Source organism: Heloderma suspectum, chromosome 9 (genome assembly GCF_057233095.1).
Source record: "Heloderma suspectum isolate Gila_16-S chromosome 9, 16-S_ref, whole genome shotgun sequence".
Taxonomy (NCBI): domain Eukaryota; kingdom Metazoa; phylum Chordata; class Lepidosauria; order Squamata; family Helodermatidae; genus Heloderma; species Heloderma suspectum.
In genome coordinates this window covers 35352482-35367527 of record NC_139466.1, presented here as the reverse complement: position 1 = coordinate 35367527, position 15046 = coordinate 35352482, and the positions used below count along the sequence as shown (strand labels likewise).

Here is a 15046-nt window from a genome sequence, read left to right as displayed (position 1 = left end):
TAGGGAAATGTTCAGTTTGCATTGGAAAATGTTCTGATGTCCTCGAGAGATCTAATTTAGCATGTTTATTTTACTTGTATTTAGTAAACCACAAAGCTTAAAAAAAAAAAAAAGGAGTAGCTCATGTTATGTTTTTGTCCCAATACACCACAGTATTTGACCTGAAATATTTGAGGACAAAAATTGAAGCACACTTAATGTGATTTAAATATTATATTATGTAGAAATTTTTATTGCAATACTTGTAAAAATTTAAAGACAATAGCATGTACTTCCCTTACATCGTTTACATTTAAGAAAAAAACAAAGGTGCTGAAAACTGTTGACACTAATTCATTTTAGCAATCCAAAGAACTGTGCATGATATGCTGAGAACCACTCATCTATTTTAACAGAGTTCAACTCTCTTCCACTAACATTGTTGGGAAAACTTCAGTTTTGCTGTCACTTTTGGAACCATTTATTGGTTCCATTTCACTCTGAGTCATATATGTATTTCAATGACATATATGTATGCTACGGGGAACCTGAAAAACATTAATTGCAACTTTGAAACTGCCATGTTTGCCTTAAATTGTATTTACAAATGGCGTACATTCATTTTTATTAATGAATTTATGAAATGGAAAATTTTCTATGGAAAAGGAATGCACTGGAAAAAATTATGTTGGAAAATTTTCCGCCCCACATCACTGCCAATAACCAAAGTTTTCTGGGCAGTATACAACAAAAAAGAAAACACACATACACTCACTCACTTACAAAAGCACCATATTGGACCTGTGTGTGATCATCTTCTTGTTTATACATTTATGACATATTTTATATTTAAGAAATGAAGCCAGATAATCATTTTGGAAAGGATATGATTTGTGTTTAGACAATGAACTTCAAATAATAATGTAACCCATTATTGAACTTATGGAGAACCAGTGTGGGGTAGTGGTTAGAGTCTTGGACTGGGACTTGGGAGATCTGGGTTCTAACCCCCACTCAGCCATGAAGCTCACTGGGTGACTTTGGGCCAGTCACTGACTCTCAGCCTAACCGAGCTCACAGGGTTTTTGTGAGGATAAAATGGAGAGGAGAAGGACCACATAAGCTACCTTGGCTTCCTTGCAAGAGGAAAAAAGCAGGATATAAATGTAAAAATAAATAAATAACATTTCTGAAAATTGGTTAAACTGATACGCTCTTTGACTGCTGTTGTTACAATTTTTTGGAAGGAAAGGGGAGTCTTCAGAAATTGGGGAAACATTTCCAGATAATTGTTTTGCAGGTTTGTTTTTTAGTTAGAGGTGTCCAATTTAAATAAAACAATAGTTCCCAAACTATCGGGCAGCTTTGCCCCCTTGATTGGGGGACCTGACAGAGGCTTGTGGAGCAGATGATGCCTTCCGTCCCCACCGGATAGGTAGATTGCCCATAGCAGAGGAGCCTGAGTAGTCTGCACTGAATTTATGGGGATGACTGCACTCTCAGTGCCCTGTCACGTCAGTGTGATTTGGGAAAAAGAGAGTTCAGACAGAACTGCTGCTTTGTTTTGAAGGGGATCAGAGATGTCCTGTTCTATTCTTCTAATGTCGGTGTCATAATTTGCCAATCCTTGTATGCAGTAGCAGACTATATACACAGAATGGCATGCAAAGCTCGTTGCAGATTCACAGACCTAAACACACAGGATTGGAAGCCCCAGAAGGGTAGAGTAAGTCTTCAGGAGTGGGGCCTGAGTGGGGAAAAAATGAGGAACATTGAAATAAATTCTTACTGGCTCTTTTTGGCATGGACTCACATTTATAAATTGATCCCCACTGTTTGGAATGTATGTGTTAAGAGGGAAGGAGAAGGAGAGGCTGATGCTGTGACTCAGCAGTCAGGGATTGTTCTTTGTCTTTCTAAGGCCACTGTGGACTTCCAAGCCCTGAAGGTAGTTCAGTACTTTGTGCTGATAGTGATCGGGTTGCTTCTGGCCACATTGGGGACTTTGGCCTTTTTGTCTAATACTCTAAATGAACAGGAATATTGTTACTGGAACTGTTCCCATTGCCTTCGTTCACATTCATGCAAACTTGCATCTATACACATGTACACAAATAACACAGAATATTAGGATCGTTTGTGGAGGTGTGGCATGCATAGGGTGAATTATGCTCTGCGCTAGATCACAGTAGGGAAATTAGCTCTGACAAGCTTAAAAGTGTTATTCTATTATCACCAATGTTTATAGAAAGGAATAATTGGTTAGTATACCGCCCCCAACGCTGGACTAGCAGACGATTCCTTTATTATTCACAATAACAATGTTAGAGAGAATGGAGGTGAGGAATTATGGTTTGCCAAATGTGGAATGGGGAGGGCACTAGAGAAATGGCAAAGCACAACTGGAAAATTCATGTTGCAGAGGCACAGGGTTGGCTACATGAGGGGCAAATGAGATAGATTTTGAGCAATATCAAGAGAAAAAGTCAGTGTTGGTATGTTTCCCACTTTCAGAGGAAGGGAAAGCAGAGCTGTTCACTTCCTGATCATTCACAATCACTTGGAAATTCACCCTGAGCATTGGCTCCCTAAGTTCTCCAGGCTCCTGGTCACCAGTGCACAAAGGGGTAATCAGTTCACAAGACCATGGTTAATGTAGGCGATGATGGGGGACCAATAGCAGCCTAAGCTGTTATAAGGAACCCCTGAGCCCTGCATTGTGTGGAATATAGTTTCAAAAATAGAATTTAGCATAGAGGGCAGTGGAGCAAACCATGTCCTTAGACCAAAGGAAAACATGAGAAAAGGCAAGAGAACTAGGAGAGGGAAGCAAGAGATGGAAGCTGCCTCAGTACTGGATGTGTTTGGCTCAAGATCCTGCAAAAAGCCTAACATCGATATGACTGCTATTGTTGTTGTTGCTGCTGTTGCTGGTTTTATTGTTTGCTTTCATTGTTTTTATTGTTTTTATCACTTTTAACATTTTAACTCTTTTTATATTATTGCTGTAAGCCACCTTGGGAAGGCTTCTGCACTGAAAGGTGGCCAAGAAATGTTATTTATTTATTCATTTATAATTGATTGATTGATTGATAGCAGCATGAAGCCCTTGGGGCTTAGCTTGGCCACAGAAATGGTAAACCACTGAGCTTAAAGCCAACCATCCTTAACTGTCACCCCACTTACTCCCAATATGAGGCTCAGGCCTCCCTGGATCTCTGAGTGACACGCCAAAGCCCGTAGTCCAGGTACTGTGGCTTCGCATTCAGTGGAGAACTCTCCACTATCTCAGGCAGATAGATGGCCATTGAGTTTGGGTGACAGCACTGGAATGAAGGTTGTTTGAATTTAGCAATGAGAACGTTATCCCCCTGTGAAGCACCATCTGGATATACAAGGAAGCAAGGTAATGTAAAGAAAAGAGGAACGCTCTGAGTCTAGAAACATGGATTCAGTCCCAAAGGAAGGCATAGTTATTATATGTAAATAATAGTGTACAGGGAGCATGCCAGGCAAATCCTGGGAGGATCTTAAAGCACTGCTACAAAGTGGGCCCCTTTGCACAATCATAGAGGGGGAAATAGCCACAGTGACTTACTTCCTCCACTACGCAAACCAGTCACACACCAAGAGCATTTTCATAATTACCCTTGCTGGTGCGGCTCATATCATTTGAACTCGGCAAAGGTGGCTTGTTGCTGTGGTTAACAAGGCACCCAGAACTGACGGGCTGTTTTAGGCTTCTGGGATGGCTTGTTAACTTTGAAGTGCCCGTCATTTGAAGGGCATTGATCAGGCTAAGCAACTAGGCAATAAATATGTTTTTGGAAAGCTAAAAACTCCTGATTAATTTGGGTGAGCTACACTGCAGATACAATTTTGGTGAGTCAGGAAGCTTACTATAAATTTGTTAAGGTTTAGGTTTTTAAAACGTTTGTGTTTTCTACTGAAAGAACTTGATCAAGATTCTGAAGCTTTGTGTGAGTGTTTAAATATTACAGAGGGCCAAATAATAATATGCACCATACTGTTTTTGTAAAACAAACCTGTGTGTGTGTGTTAATGATAGGTAAAGGGCATTGCTATTTCTCTGACCTGCCCACTGGCCTCCCCAGGCAACCTTGTTGCCAGTCCAAGGGGTACCAAGAGCTACTGCTCACATTCGCTTGGGTAGATTGTAAACAGTTCTGCACTGCTCATGGTCCTTTTGTAGAAGATTTGTAGCAGTGCTTTTTCTTTGCATGGGTCCTTCTAGCCTGTGCAGCTGCTTCCCTTATGTTCTCTAATGTTCTTTCTCCTTTTGCAAGATCTCCTGCTACCACCTGAGAATCTAGTTTTTATCCACACTTTGAGATGTGGGAAGGGGCGAGCCCCTTCTTTCTCATTGCCTTTTGGCCAGATACGTTGGTTCTTCTTTGTGGTCTCTGTGCATCACACATATGGGCTCTGCGTCTGCGCCGAGCCTCGTTCAGGGATCTTCCAAGTGAGGAATGTTTTCTGCAGGAACCCTTCCCCCACTGTCTGTTGTCTCGCCCGTTCCCTCAGTTCTCCTTCAACCGCCTAGCTGGTTGCCTCTATATGATCTTCATCCGTATTAAGCGAACATTGTGTTTGCTCACAGTAGTGGTGAGAACTGCTCTTTTCCTGTTTTTTCTCTTATTTCTCCTTTTATTATTTATTACTAATACCACCCTGTGGCACTCCCTCCCTAGGGAACTCCGCCATGCCCCCTCTTTAATGAGCTTCCGTCGTGCATTAAAAACATGGTTGTTCAGGTAGGCATTTGGGGTGGGTTAGGGTATTTTAGAAAATGTTTTTATTGTAGAATTTTATTGTTTTAAACTGTTTTGTTGTACGCTGTACATCGCCCAGAGTGGCTGGGTGACCAGCCAGATGGGCGATTAATAAATTTAATAATAAATAAATAAAAATTACATTTGTTTTATTACATTTATATCCCACCATTTTTCCTCCTTAAGGAACCCAAGGCGGCATACATAACCCTCCTCCTCTCCATTTTAGCCTCACAACAACAACCCTGTGAGGTAGGTTGGGCTGAGAGTCTGTGACTTGCCCAGAGTCACCCAGTGAGCTTCTGTGGCCAAGTGAGTGGGGACTAGAACCCAGATCTCCTGACTCCCAGTCCATTATTCTAGCCACTATACCACACTGGCTGTCCAGTGTGGTGTAGTGGCTAGAGTTCTCGTTTCATCGTTTTTAAAAAAAACCCCAAATGCGTCATTTCTTCTGTCTTTGTCCTTCATGACAAACCGTGGCTACAGTTTTTGCAGTGTACGGCCTCTAAGGTTCCATTTTGCAAATGTGTGAAATGTGTGAAATGTGTAAGCAAGTTGCCGCCAAGTGATCCCCATTCTTTATGTCTGTTTTGTTTGGGAGAATCACATTTACCTGAGGCGTGTTTGCTCTGCCAATCTTTCATTAAGCAGGCGAGGAGAAATTGGTGAGATAGACTGAAAGTGGAGCTTTGGAGGAGAGCCTTATTAGCGATGGATTAAAAAACCCGACTGACTAGTGTAAAACAAGATGGAGGCTGCTATCTATGTCTTCGCCCAAACTCTCCTCACTGTTTTAGGCTGCTACTTTCTCCAGATAGCATTCTGTCTTTTTAGCTAGGGGATACATTTATTTCCCTCAAGACATATACTTCATTTTCCCTTATTCTTGTGGCATGTCCCTCTCCTTAGCACCTACATCCATGCTTCATACTGTCGTGGGATTATTTGCTGTGGCTATATGGACCTATTTTTAACCAAAGAATGGATGTCAGAAAAGGTACAGAGCTGAACTTAGCCACAGATGAGAGAAGATTGGTTTCAGTAAACTTGCAGTATTATCCTTATCAAAAAAAGAAGCTAAGTGGTAAGGCAAATAAAAGCAACTTAATAGTAAAGGATGTGGACTAGGAAGGCAGTATTTGAGACTTGTTTTGGAGAGTTTAACTGATAAATCTGTTCTCCACTGGAGTGCTTATGTATTGTCAAAAGAGAAAATGGGTGAAACTTGGAGAAGGTTGGGCGGAGGAGGAAAAATACCTGGGAGATGCACTTGCAAGCCAAATTCTGAAGAAGCTTCATAAATATATTTCCCATTTACTTATAATGCCTACAAAATACTTACATGTGTGATATGCGTCCACGTGTGTGTGTATCCTATTATTTCTGTTACAATTCCACTTTTATTTTAACTGAAGTCTCTTCTTATGTTTTTTAGATCTAATTCAGTGCACAAATGAGATGAATGTGAATATTCCACAGCTGGCAGACACGCTTTTTGAGAGGACGGCAAACAGTAGCTGGGTAGTAGTCTTCAAAGCTCTAATTACAACGCACCACCTCATGATGTATGGAAATGAGGTAAGGCAGCAAGTCATTTGCAACAGAGTAATACATTTAATGGTAGGAAGGGATTCAAATGAAGCGCTGGTGATCTCTGAAATGACAGCGTGATAGAATAAGTCAAAAGCACCAGTATGAATTGTATAGCCAGCCTGTCTCATTAGAAAGCAAGTAGTTGCATGTAAGACTTAAGAGAGAATTCCTATGGTATATCTGTAGTCCCCTTCCCAAGGCCCTCAGACACTTTTACTGCATTGGGAGGGGGTATACAATGTCAGAACCCTCCCCACACCCCCTCACAGCCATCACAGAAAGAACTGTGCCGGCTGCTTTCCAAGGGCGCAACAGGAATGTTGGATGACCTTGTAGAGGTCACAAATGGGGTGTTCCAGTGAGCAAGGAAGGGAGAGGAGAGGCCACAATTCATAGACCCTTATAGCTTCTCTTTCGCCCATCCTCAACCACCCCACTCAGAGGCTGGTCTAGGTGTGTTGTTTTTTGAGGAGGAGGAACGGGAAGTGAGGTCGCCTCTGTCCTGTTGCTGCCTTGCCAGCAACAGTCCAGCAGAGCATAGGATTTTCAGAAGTCTCCAAACTCAGAGGCTTCTGTCTAACAGGCAGCAATCCCACATAATTGCATTCTAAGCTTAGCAGTTGCCCCCCTTAAAAAAACCCAAATTGCTAAATTAGTGAATGTAGTAAATGGATTGCCAATTCTGAGGTCCTGATACAGCTTATAACTGTTATACTATCATAGGAGATACTGGCCAGCCCAAATTTGTCCCCACACTCAGAGGCACAGGAGCTCAGTTCCATACCTAGCAGTTATAATACCCATGTGTCAGACATAAGTTGGGTATACTAGAAGTATTCCTGCAGGAGTCTGAAGCCAAATAAGCTTAATACACACTCCATTATTATTGCACAGTTACCTGTACACTTTGGGGTTAGATAATCGCCTTTTCCACTGTTAGCAGACTTTTTGCACAATTGTATATGAATCATTTCTAGAGGAAGTGCTTGGAGCTTGTTCATTCATTACTGAGGCCTTGAGATTCTACTCATGGTGGGAGCAGGACTTGGTCTCCGATCTGCCCCTACTCCTCTTATTGTGAGGATAAATTACAAGGTGCATGAGAGGATCCCACTTTTAATTTGTGCCGTAGAATCCCTGTCCAAATGTCTGGAGATGGTGAGTGGCTGGATGGGGAGGAATAGGCTGAAGCTGAACCCTGACAAGACCGAGGTACTTTTGGTGGGAGACAAGAGGAGGCTGGGGGATGTTGACCTGGTGTTGAATGGGGTACGGCTACCCTTGAAAGACCAGGTCCGCAGCCTGGGGGTCATTTTGGACTCCCAGCTGTCCATGGAGGCTCAGGTGTCAGCTGTGAGCCGGACAGCGCTGTATCAACTCCATCTGATACGGCGGCTGCGCCCCTTCCTTCCCGACCATCTGCTCCCATCGGTAGTACATGCCCTGGTCTCCTCTCGTTTAGACTACTGTAATGCGCTCTACGTGGGGTTATCCTTGAAGACGGTTCGGAAACTGCAGCTGGTACAGAACGCGGTGGCTCGCCTGATTAAAGGCAGCCGTCGGCGAGATCACATCACTCCAGTGCTGAAGGAGTTGCACTGGTTACCAGTTGTTTTCCGGGCCAAATTCAAGGTGTTGGTTTTGACCTTTAAAACCCTATATGGTTCCGGCCCAGCCTATCTTAAGGAGCACCTCCAGCAACACCAGACAGGCCGCTTAACAAGATCAGCCTCGGATGGCCTTCTCTCTGTCCCATCAGCCAGGACAGCTAGACTGGTGGGGACGAGGGAGAGGGCCTTCTCTGTGGTGGCCCCCACTCTGTGGAACTCCCTCCCTAGGGAACTCCATCATGCCCCCTCTTTAATGGGCTTCCGTCATGCATTAAAAACATTGTTGTTCAGGCAGGCATTTGGGGTGGGTTAGGGTATTTTAGAAAATGTTTTTATTGTAGAATTTTATTGTTTTAAACTGTTTTTATTGTATGTTGTACATCGCCCAGAGTGGCTGGGTGACCAGCCAGATGGGCGATTAATAAATTTAATAATAAATAAATAAATAAATAAATAAATTGAAAAACAGGATAGAACTTGTTTTATAGTGTGTTCAGGGTATCAGGGGAGATCCTGCACTCAAAGAAACTTCAGACCACTTTAGTATGGTCTGTAAGTTGTATCAGTTGTGAGGAAAAACTGGGAGGAGTGGAGATGAGAGTATGCAACCTGAAAGTTCATTCTCTGTCTCACTGCTGTGCTGTAAGAATCCCAGGGGACACTGAGTGAATAGTTCCTTAGTCATGTTGCCTTACAGCAGATATGAGCATTGGAGGTGACAGGAGGAGGGATTATTTGCCTACATTTCCTTGAAGAGACTTTAGAGACTTTACTTTTGTATCACTGGAAATAGCTGCAGGATAGTGTGTGCATTTTTCATAACCATGATGTGATGAGGTCCGTACAAAATGAGTTGTAAGCAACGGTTTAACCAATTTGGCTGTCATTTTCTTTTTCTCCACACCAGAGTTTGAAAAACAGGGTGGCTGCAGACTGTGCTACCCATTGTACTCTGTTGCATAACTCAGTTCCATTTTTGGCTCTTGGGCAATGACTGCAAAGTAATATCTGTTTGTAGATCTAAGTTGGTTGTCTTAGTATTGGGCTTTTCTTGATCATTTTATATGTCACTTACAAAGTTGCTTGGGAATTAGTTTCCCTAATACGGTTATGTCTGTGAGGGAAAAAAAGTAATCTCATTTGAAGTAATCTCAAATCTGATTCTTTTTACCAACAGCGCTTTATCCAGTACTTGGCATCTCGAAATACATTGTTTAATCTCAACAACTATCTGGATAAAAGTGCCATGCAGGGTAAGGAATCTTCTTCTTCTTCTTCCTCTTCTTCGAGGCAAGTTACAATTTGCATTTTTTTTAATGGACAAAAGTTATGTTTGGAATTCAGCCACATTAAATGAGTCTGTTAAGCCGCTCCGTATTGTGTTGAACTTGCCATGCTCTTTAATTATTTGAAGTACTAAGGTAGGGGTGGGCAGCTTGTGGCCCTCCAGATGTTTTGGCCTATAACGCCAATCAGCCCTGGACAACATTGGCAGTGGTGAGGAGAGTTGTAGGCTAGAATATCTGGAAAGCCACATTGCCCACCCCTGTGGTAAGGAAATAATTATATTTGCATTCAGATGTACACTGCCTTTTCATCCTTCAGATCTGGTAGGTTTGTAGGTTAATCCAACGTATGTATGTTTGGAAGTACATCCCACTGAATTAAATGGAACATATGCCAAACTAAACGTGTCTAGGGGGTGCAGTCTTACAGTGCTATTGAGAACATGACCTGAGTCTTGCAAAAAGGGTGGGGAGATTTTTAAACCATTGATTTAAATCAAGTTTCTCATTTTGAAATTCATGTTTCCTGAACGAGCATGCATACTAGTTAGTTCCTACAACAATATTTGTTTGCAGTGCAACTGTTACACTCTGTCTAATTTTTCTGTTTCATTGTATTGTTTTTATAACTTGATGCAAACTGCCATGGAATCACTTTTGGTGATAGAATTTTTAAAAATAAATAATACTAACTAGGAACATAATCTAAAATCTTTCATCATGCAGCCAACATCCATTACAGAGTTACGTCTGCTTAGAGACAAGATGCATTTCTGTTTTGTTCTCTCTCTACATGTTCAAGGTTACTAAGCAAGATTACTTAATTAAAGGCTTGAGGTTGTTATCCTATGCACACTTATTTAGAAGTAAGCCATGCTGGAACAAGGCAAGACTTACTCCCAGGTAAACACAGATAAAATCAGTCTGTAAGTGTCCAGAACTTTCCAGAAAGGAAGGCTGGTAGTTACTGGGAAAAATGTTACTTCTCAATTAGATGGAAGATAAATCTCCATGCTTTTTGGTTGCCTAGAGGCCTTAGTATTCATAATTTGAGAACTAAACACATTGCAGAGTTCAGGTAGATTGTGGGCATAACATAAGATTACAGAAGTACTCAGGTTCTGTGGATGATCCTGATGATATACAGGATGTCCTTTCCTGGATTGTAGCAGCTTGTGATGACTTGATAGTTGCTGAGTTGAGTAGAAAGCCCACATGAATGGGCTTTCAGATAATTGTTCGAGGTTTCATAAACCGTGATTTGTGAAGCCACGATGTGTTTTGCGGCCAGGTTTGAGGAGTGATGAGAGGAGCACTCAGTTCCATTGCTTGTTCATGACTTCACAAACCATGAACCATGGTTTATGAAGACTCGAATGATCATATGAAGCATACACCCGATGTCATCCCCATCCCCATTTTCCTTTGTGCTGAGAGAGGCATGGAGTTCCGTTCATCCTCCCAGCATGGAGAAATGGACTTGGCTAGTGCTGGGAGGAGCTGTTTGTCCTGGTGCCAGCCAAGTCCCTGTCTTTGCCCAGCGCCTCTGGATGCTGGGTGCTGCATGAAGCTACTTGGCCCTGCACTGGGAGAGTGGTTGCTCATCCTGTTTGGGCCAAGTTCTGCCACCCAACTTCCCCACTGGGTTGCCCCTGAGTGCTGTACTCCAGGAGGGATATCCCCACTGTTACCTGTGATCTGATATCAGAGATAACAGCAGGGATGCTCTCCAAAGGAATTTCTCTAGGGGGTGGGGCTTAGAATCTGAACCCCACCCCCAGGAGGCTCTGCGGGCCAGATTGAGGTGCCCTGTGGGCTGTATCCAGACTGTGGGCTGGAGGTTCTGCACCCCGTCTTATATAGAGGTGCCAGCTGACTTATGCATTGGCTATGTTTGCCTTTTGCTGTCTTGATTGGGATGATGAGCAGTGGGTGCCTCAAGGAGCTGTTCCTGGAGGTGGCAGCTGAATTACGCACTGGCTTCAGTAACCTGTCCTCTTCCTTGGCTGGGGAAGGCAAGGAGGGAGAAAAACCGACTGAGCTTCAGCCATGAAGAGCACTCCTTGAGGCTGCAACTCAGTCACTCTTCTGCCCTCTCTCCCTACTTTGAGGGGTTGGCCTTTGGGGAGGAGGACATGGCCTAATTCCTTTGATCTGGAATTAGGAGTGAGCAGTGAAATGGCCAAGTTTCTGATGACACCAAATTATTAAGGGTGGTTTAAACAAAAAGGGATTGTGAGGAGCTCCAAAAGGATCTCTCCAAACTGGGAGAATAGGCATCCAAATGGCAAATGTAGTTCAACGTAAGCAAGTGTGAAGTGATGTACATTGCAGCAAAAAATCCCAACTTCAGCTATAAGGTGATGGGATCTGAGATAGCAGCAACCGACCAAGAAAGAGATCTTGGAATTGTGGTGGCAGCGCATTGAAAATGTCAACCCAGAGTGTTGTTGCTGTAAAAAGGCAAACTCCATGTTAGGCATAGTTAACGGAAGGGAATTGAGAATAAAACTGTGAATATCATCCTGCCTTTTTACAAATCTATGGTGCGACCACACTTAGAATACTGTGTACAGTTCTGGTCATCATACCTTAAGAAAAGGATATTGTAGAGCTAGAAAAACTGTAGTGAAGGGGAACTAAAATGATCAAGTGGCTGGAGCATCTTACCAATGAGGGAAGGTTACAACAGCTGGGTTTGTTTAGTTTGGAAAAAGGAGGCTAAGAGGAGACATGATAGAGGTGTACAAAATTATGCATGGTGTGGAGAATGTGGATAGGGAGACATTTTTCTCCCTCTCTCAAAATACTAGAACCCAGGGTCATCCCTTGAAGTTGATCGGTGGGAGATTCAGGATAAAAGGAAGTCCTTCTTCATGCAGTGCATAGTTAAACTATGGAATTCGCTACCACACGACATAGCGATGGCCACCAATTTGGATGGCTTTAAAACGGGGGTGGACAAATTCCTGGAGGAAAAGGCTATTAATGGCTACTAGTCCTGATGGCTATGCGCTACCTCCAGCATCAGAGGCAGTGAGCCTGTGTACACCAGTTGCTGGGGAACATGGGTGGGAGAGTGCTGTTGTGCTCACGTCCTACTTGTGGGTTCCTGGTCAACGGCTGGTTGGCCACTGTGTGAGAAGAATGCTGGACTAGATGGATCCTTGGTCTGATCCAGCAGGGCTCTTATGTTCCCTCCGGACTGGATGGGATGGCCTGGTAGTCTAAATTTGGCCTGCGGGCTGGAGGCTCCCCATCCTTGATTTAAAGGCTGCTGTTCTGTTTGTTCAGGGTTCACTTTGAAGATAAACATGTAGATTTTAACATGTTTGTGTTAAATTTGAATGTATTAAACCAGTTTTTTAAAACAGTTTAAAAAATAATAAAGTCCAATTTTAAAAATTGGATTGAAATTTTATCCACTTTTCTAAAATGGTTTTGACAATTCCAGTTGATAAAATATCAATTAATTGCTGATAAATATTTGGAGAAGCCAGTGTAAAATAAACTACGTCAACTTATTTTTAAGCAAAAGCTGTGATAAAGCTGGCTGGCTTGGGAATGCTGAGTGTTGTAGGACTTTTTCTGTCTAAGCATGCATAGGATTGCACCCTTAATGAAACAATGTCACCAAAGAAACCTCACCTAATTTGCTAATGCTTGGAAGCATGATAGTTACGTCACTAGCTTCAAATATGTGTAATAATGGAAAAGATGGGAAAGTGGCATCCAGGGAACTAGAATTAATTTGGAGCACAATTTACACTAAAATAAAAAAGTGGTAAGAGGACCAGAAGAATGAAATGTCTAATTGCTTTTTTTTATTATTCCCAGGCTACGATATGTCCACCTTCATCAGACGATACAGCAGATACTTGAATGAAAAAGCACTTTCTTATAGACTTGTAGCAGTTGATTTCACCAAAATGAAAAGAGGGTAAGCATTCCACATGTTTTCTCACTGTTCTGTTCTAATGGCTGGATGACCATCAAAATGCTTGATTGAACTAATTATCAGAACAGAGTGCAGTCTTAAGGAAATTTGCAGCAAGAAAGGAAGAAAAATATCCATGTTTGAATGCAGAATTTGAAATACCTTGTTCTGTTAATTTGGAATTTGATCACATAATGTGGTTGATGGCATTGTACCTACTGAAACATGGTGCATAACATGCTAGCAGAAGTTAAAATCCTTTAGGAGATTAAAATCTGTTAGGGGATTCCTTAATGGAATTGCATAAGCTAATCACAGTTTTGAAAAATACTTTTCTGTGCATATTGATCTCATTGATGGACTTACTCTTACTTCCATGCAAGTGTGCAGGGGACCATGGCCTTCATTTGTTCTAGTCTATGGGCAACATGCAGCCCCCCAGTGTGGCTTCTGCCAACCCCCGAAATTCAGGGACACCTCCCCCCAATGTTAATTTTTAAAAATTGCAAAAACAAATGACTGCTGGAGCTGTTATGCAGCCTCCATAGCAGCTCTAGATGCCATTTTGTTTTTATTTTTACTTTTTTAAAAAATTGCTCCCCCTCCTGTTTTGGCACCCGCAGGGGGCATGTGCAACAAAAACGGCCTCTGCACCTTCTGAAGTTGCCCACCCCTGATTGAATCTATAGTGCTGCACTCTATGCTTGTATACTTCTGATTTATTTTCCATTGTGTCTTTGAAGGATTGATGGTGTGATGAGAACAATGAATACTGAGAAACTTCTGAAAACCCTTCCAATTATCCAGAATCAACTTGATGCACTTCTTGATTTTGATGTAAGCTCTGGAATTGTCCTCTGTTGCTATAATCCACTGTTTGGTTTCTGGAGGGGGAAGAAATATGTTGTGATTTCACTCCCTGCTTCTTTAACTGCTAAAAATCTCTCTGCTTTCTACACAGGCAAACCCAAATGAACTAACGAATGGTGTAATAAATGCTGCCTTCATGCTCCTCTTTAAAGATTCCATTAGGCTTTTTGCAGCCTATAATGAGGGGATTATTAACCTGTTAGGTATGTGAAACAATAAATGAAAATCGGTTGAACATTTACAAAGTGGAGACTTATGTAAATATGTGGATGTGGTTTTGGGTGTAATATCTTCTGTGTCCATTCCCCCTTCGCTTCCTCATACTCTCTCCTGTTTGTTTGTTCTCCCCACCCCCTTCAGTCTCTACCCTCCCTCCCCCCTTTCTCTCTCTCTCTCTCTCTCTCTCTCTCCCTCCCTCCCTCTCTCTCTCTCTCTCTCTCTCTCTCTCTCTCTCTGTTGACCAACACTTTGATAGTCCTGCCTCCTCTCTTTGTTGCAGTCCTTTCCACCAGCAGTACACAGGCCCTTCTGTCTCTAGCCCTTGTGTGCCAGAAATCTTTTTAAAAATTATTTTTACACTACTGTCCAGCTGGAATGTTCATAAACATTCCAGAACAATTCAACAGCTAAGCCAGCGTCCAGGAGAGACACATTTCAATCGACTGAAGCTGCAATGTCTTTACTGTCTTTTCTTTTCTTGAATTTATCTGATGGGGTGGGGATAAATGGGCAAAGCTTCTTTAAAAATGGGGATAAATTGGCAAAGACACTTGTTTAAAAATATCAACATGTTCTGTGTTTTAGTAACGTACTCCGTTTGTGATCATATTAAGTGCCTAAAATATTGTCCCAAATTAGCTTCGACTTGACAGAGATACATAGGTAGATAAAACGTAGAGACAATGACAGCAGTAGTAGATACTTATGTTCAGAATGTGCTTTATATCTATTTTCATTACGTTTGGTGAAATTAAG

General features: G+C 42.2%; 1 protein-coding gene across 1 annotated transcript in view; it reads left to right on the top strand.

Annotated features, from left to right (window-relative positions):
• Positions 1-15046, top strand: part of LOC146338590 (phosphatidylinositol-binding clathrin assembly protein-like) — a 60972-nt gene that overhangs the window by 14077 nt on the left and 31849 nt on the right. Inside the window, exons 2-6 of the mRNA XM_084814103.1 lie at positions 6211-6353; positions 9156-9231; positions 13102-13204; positions 13945-14038; positions 14163-14274. Of these exons, the coding sequence (XP_084670229.1) occupies positions 6211-6353; positions 9156-9231; positions 13102-13204; positions 13945-14038; positions 14163-14274 (528 nt within the window). The remainder of the gene's footprint in view (positions 1-6210; positions 6354-9155; positions 9232-13101; positions 13205-13944; positions 14039-14162; positions 14275-15046) is intronic.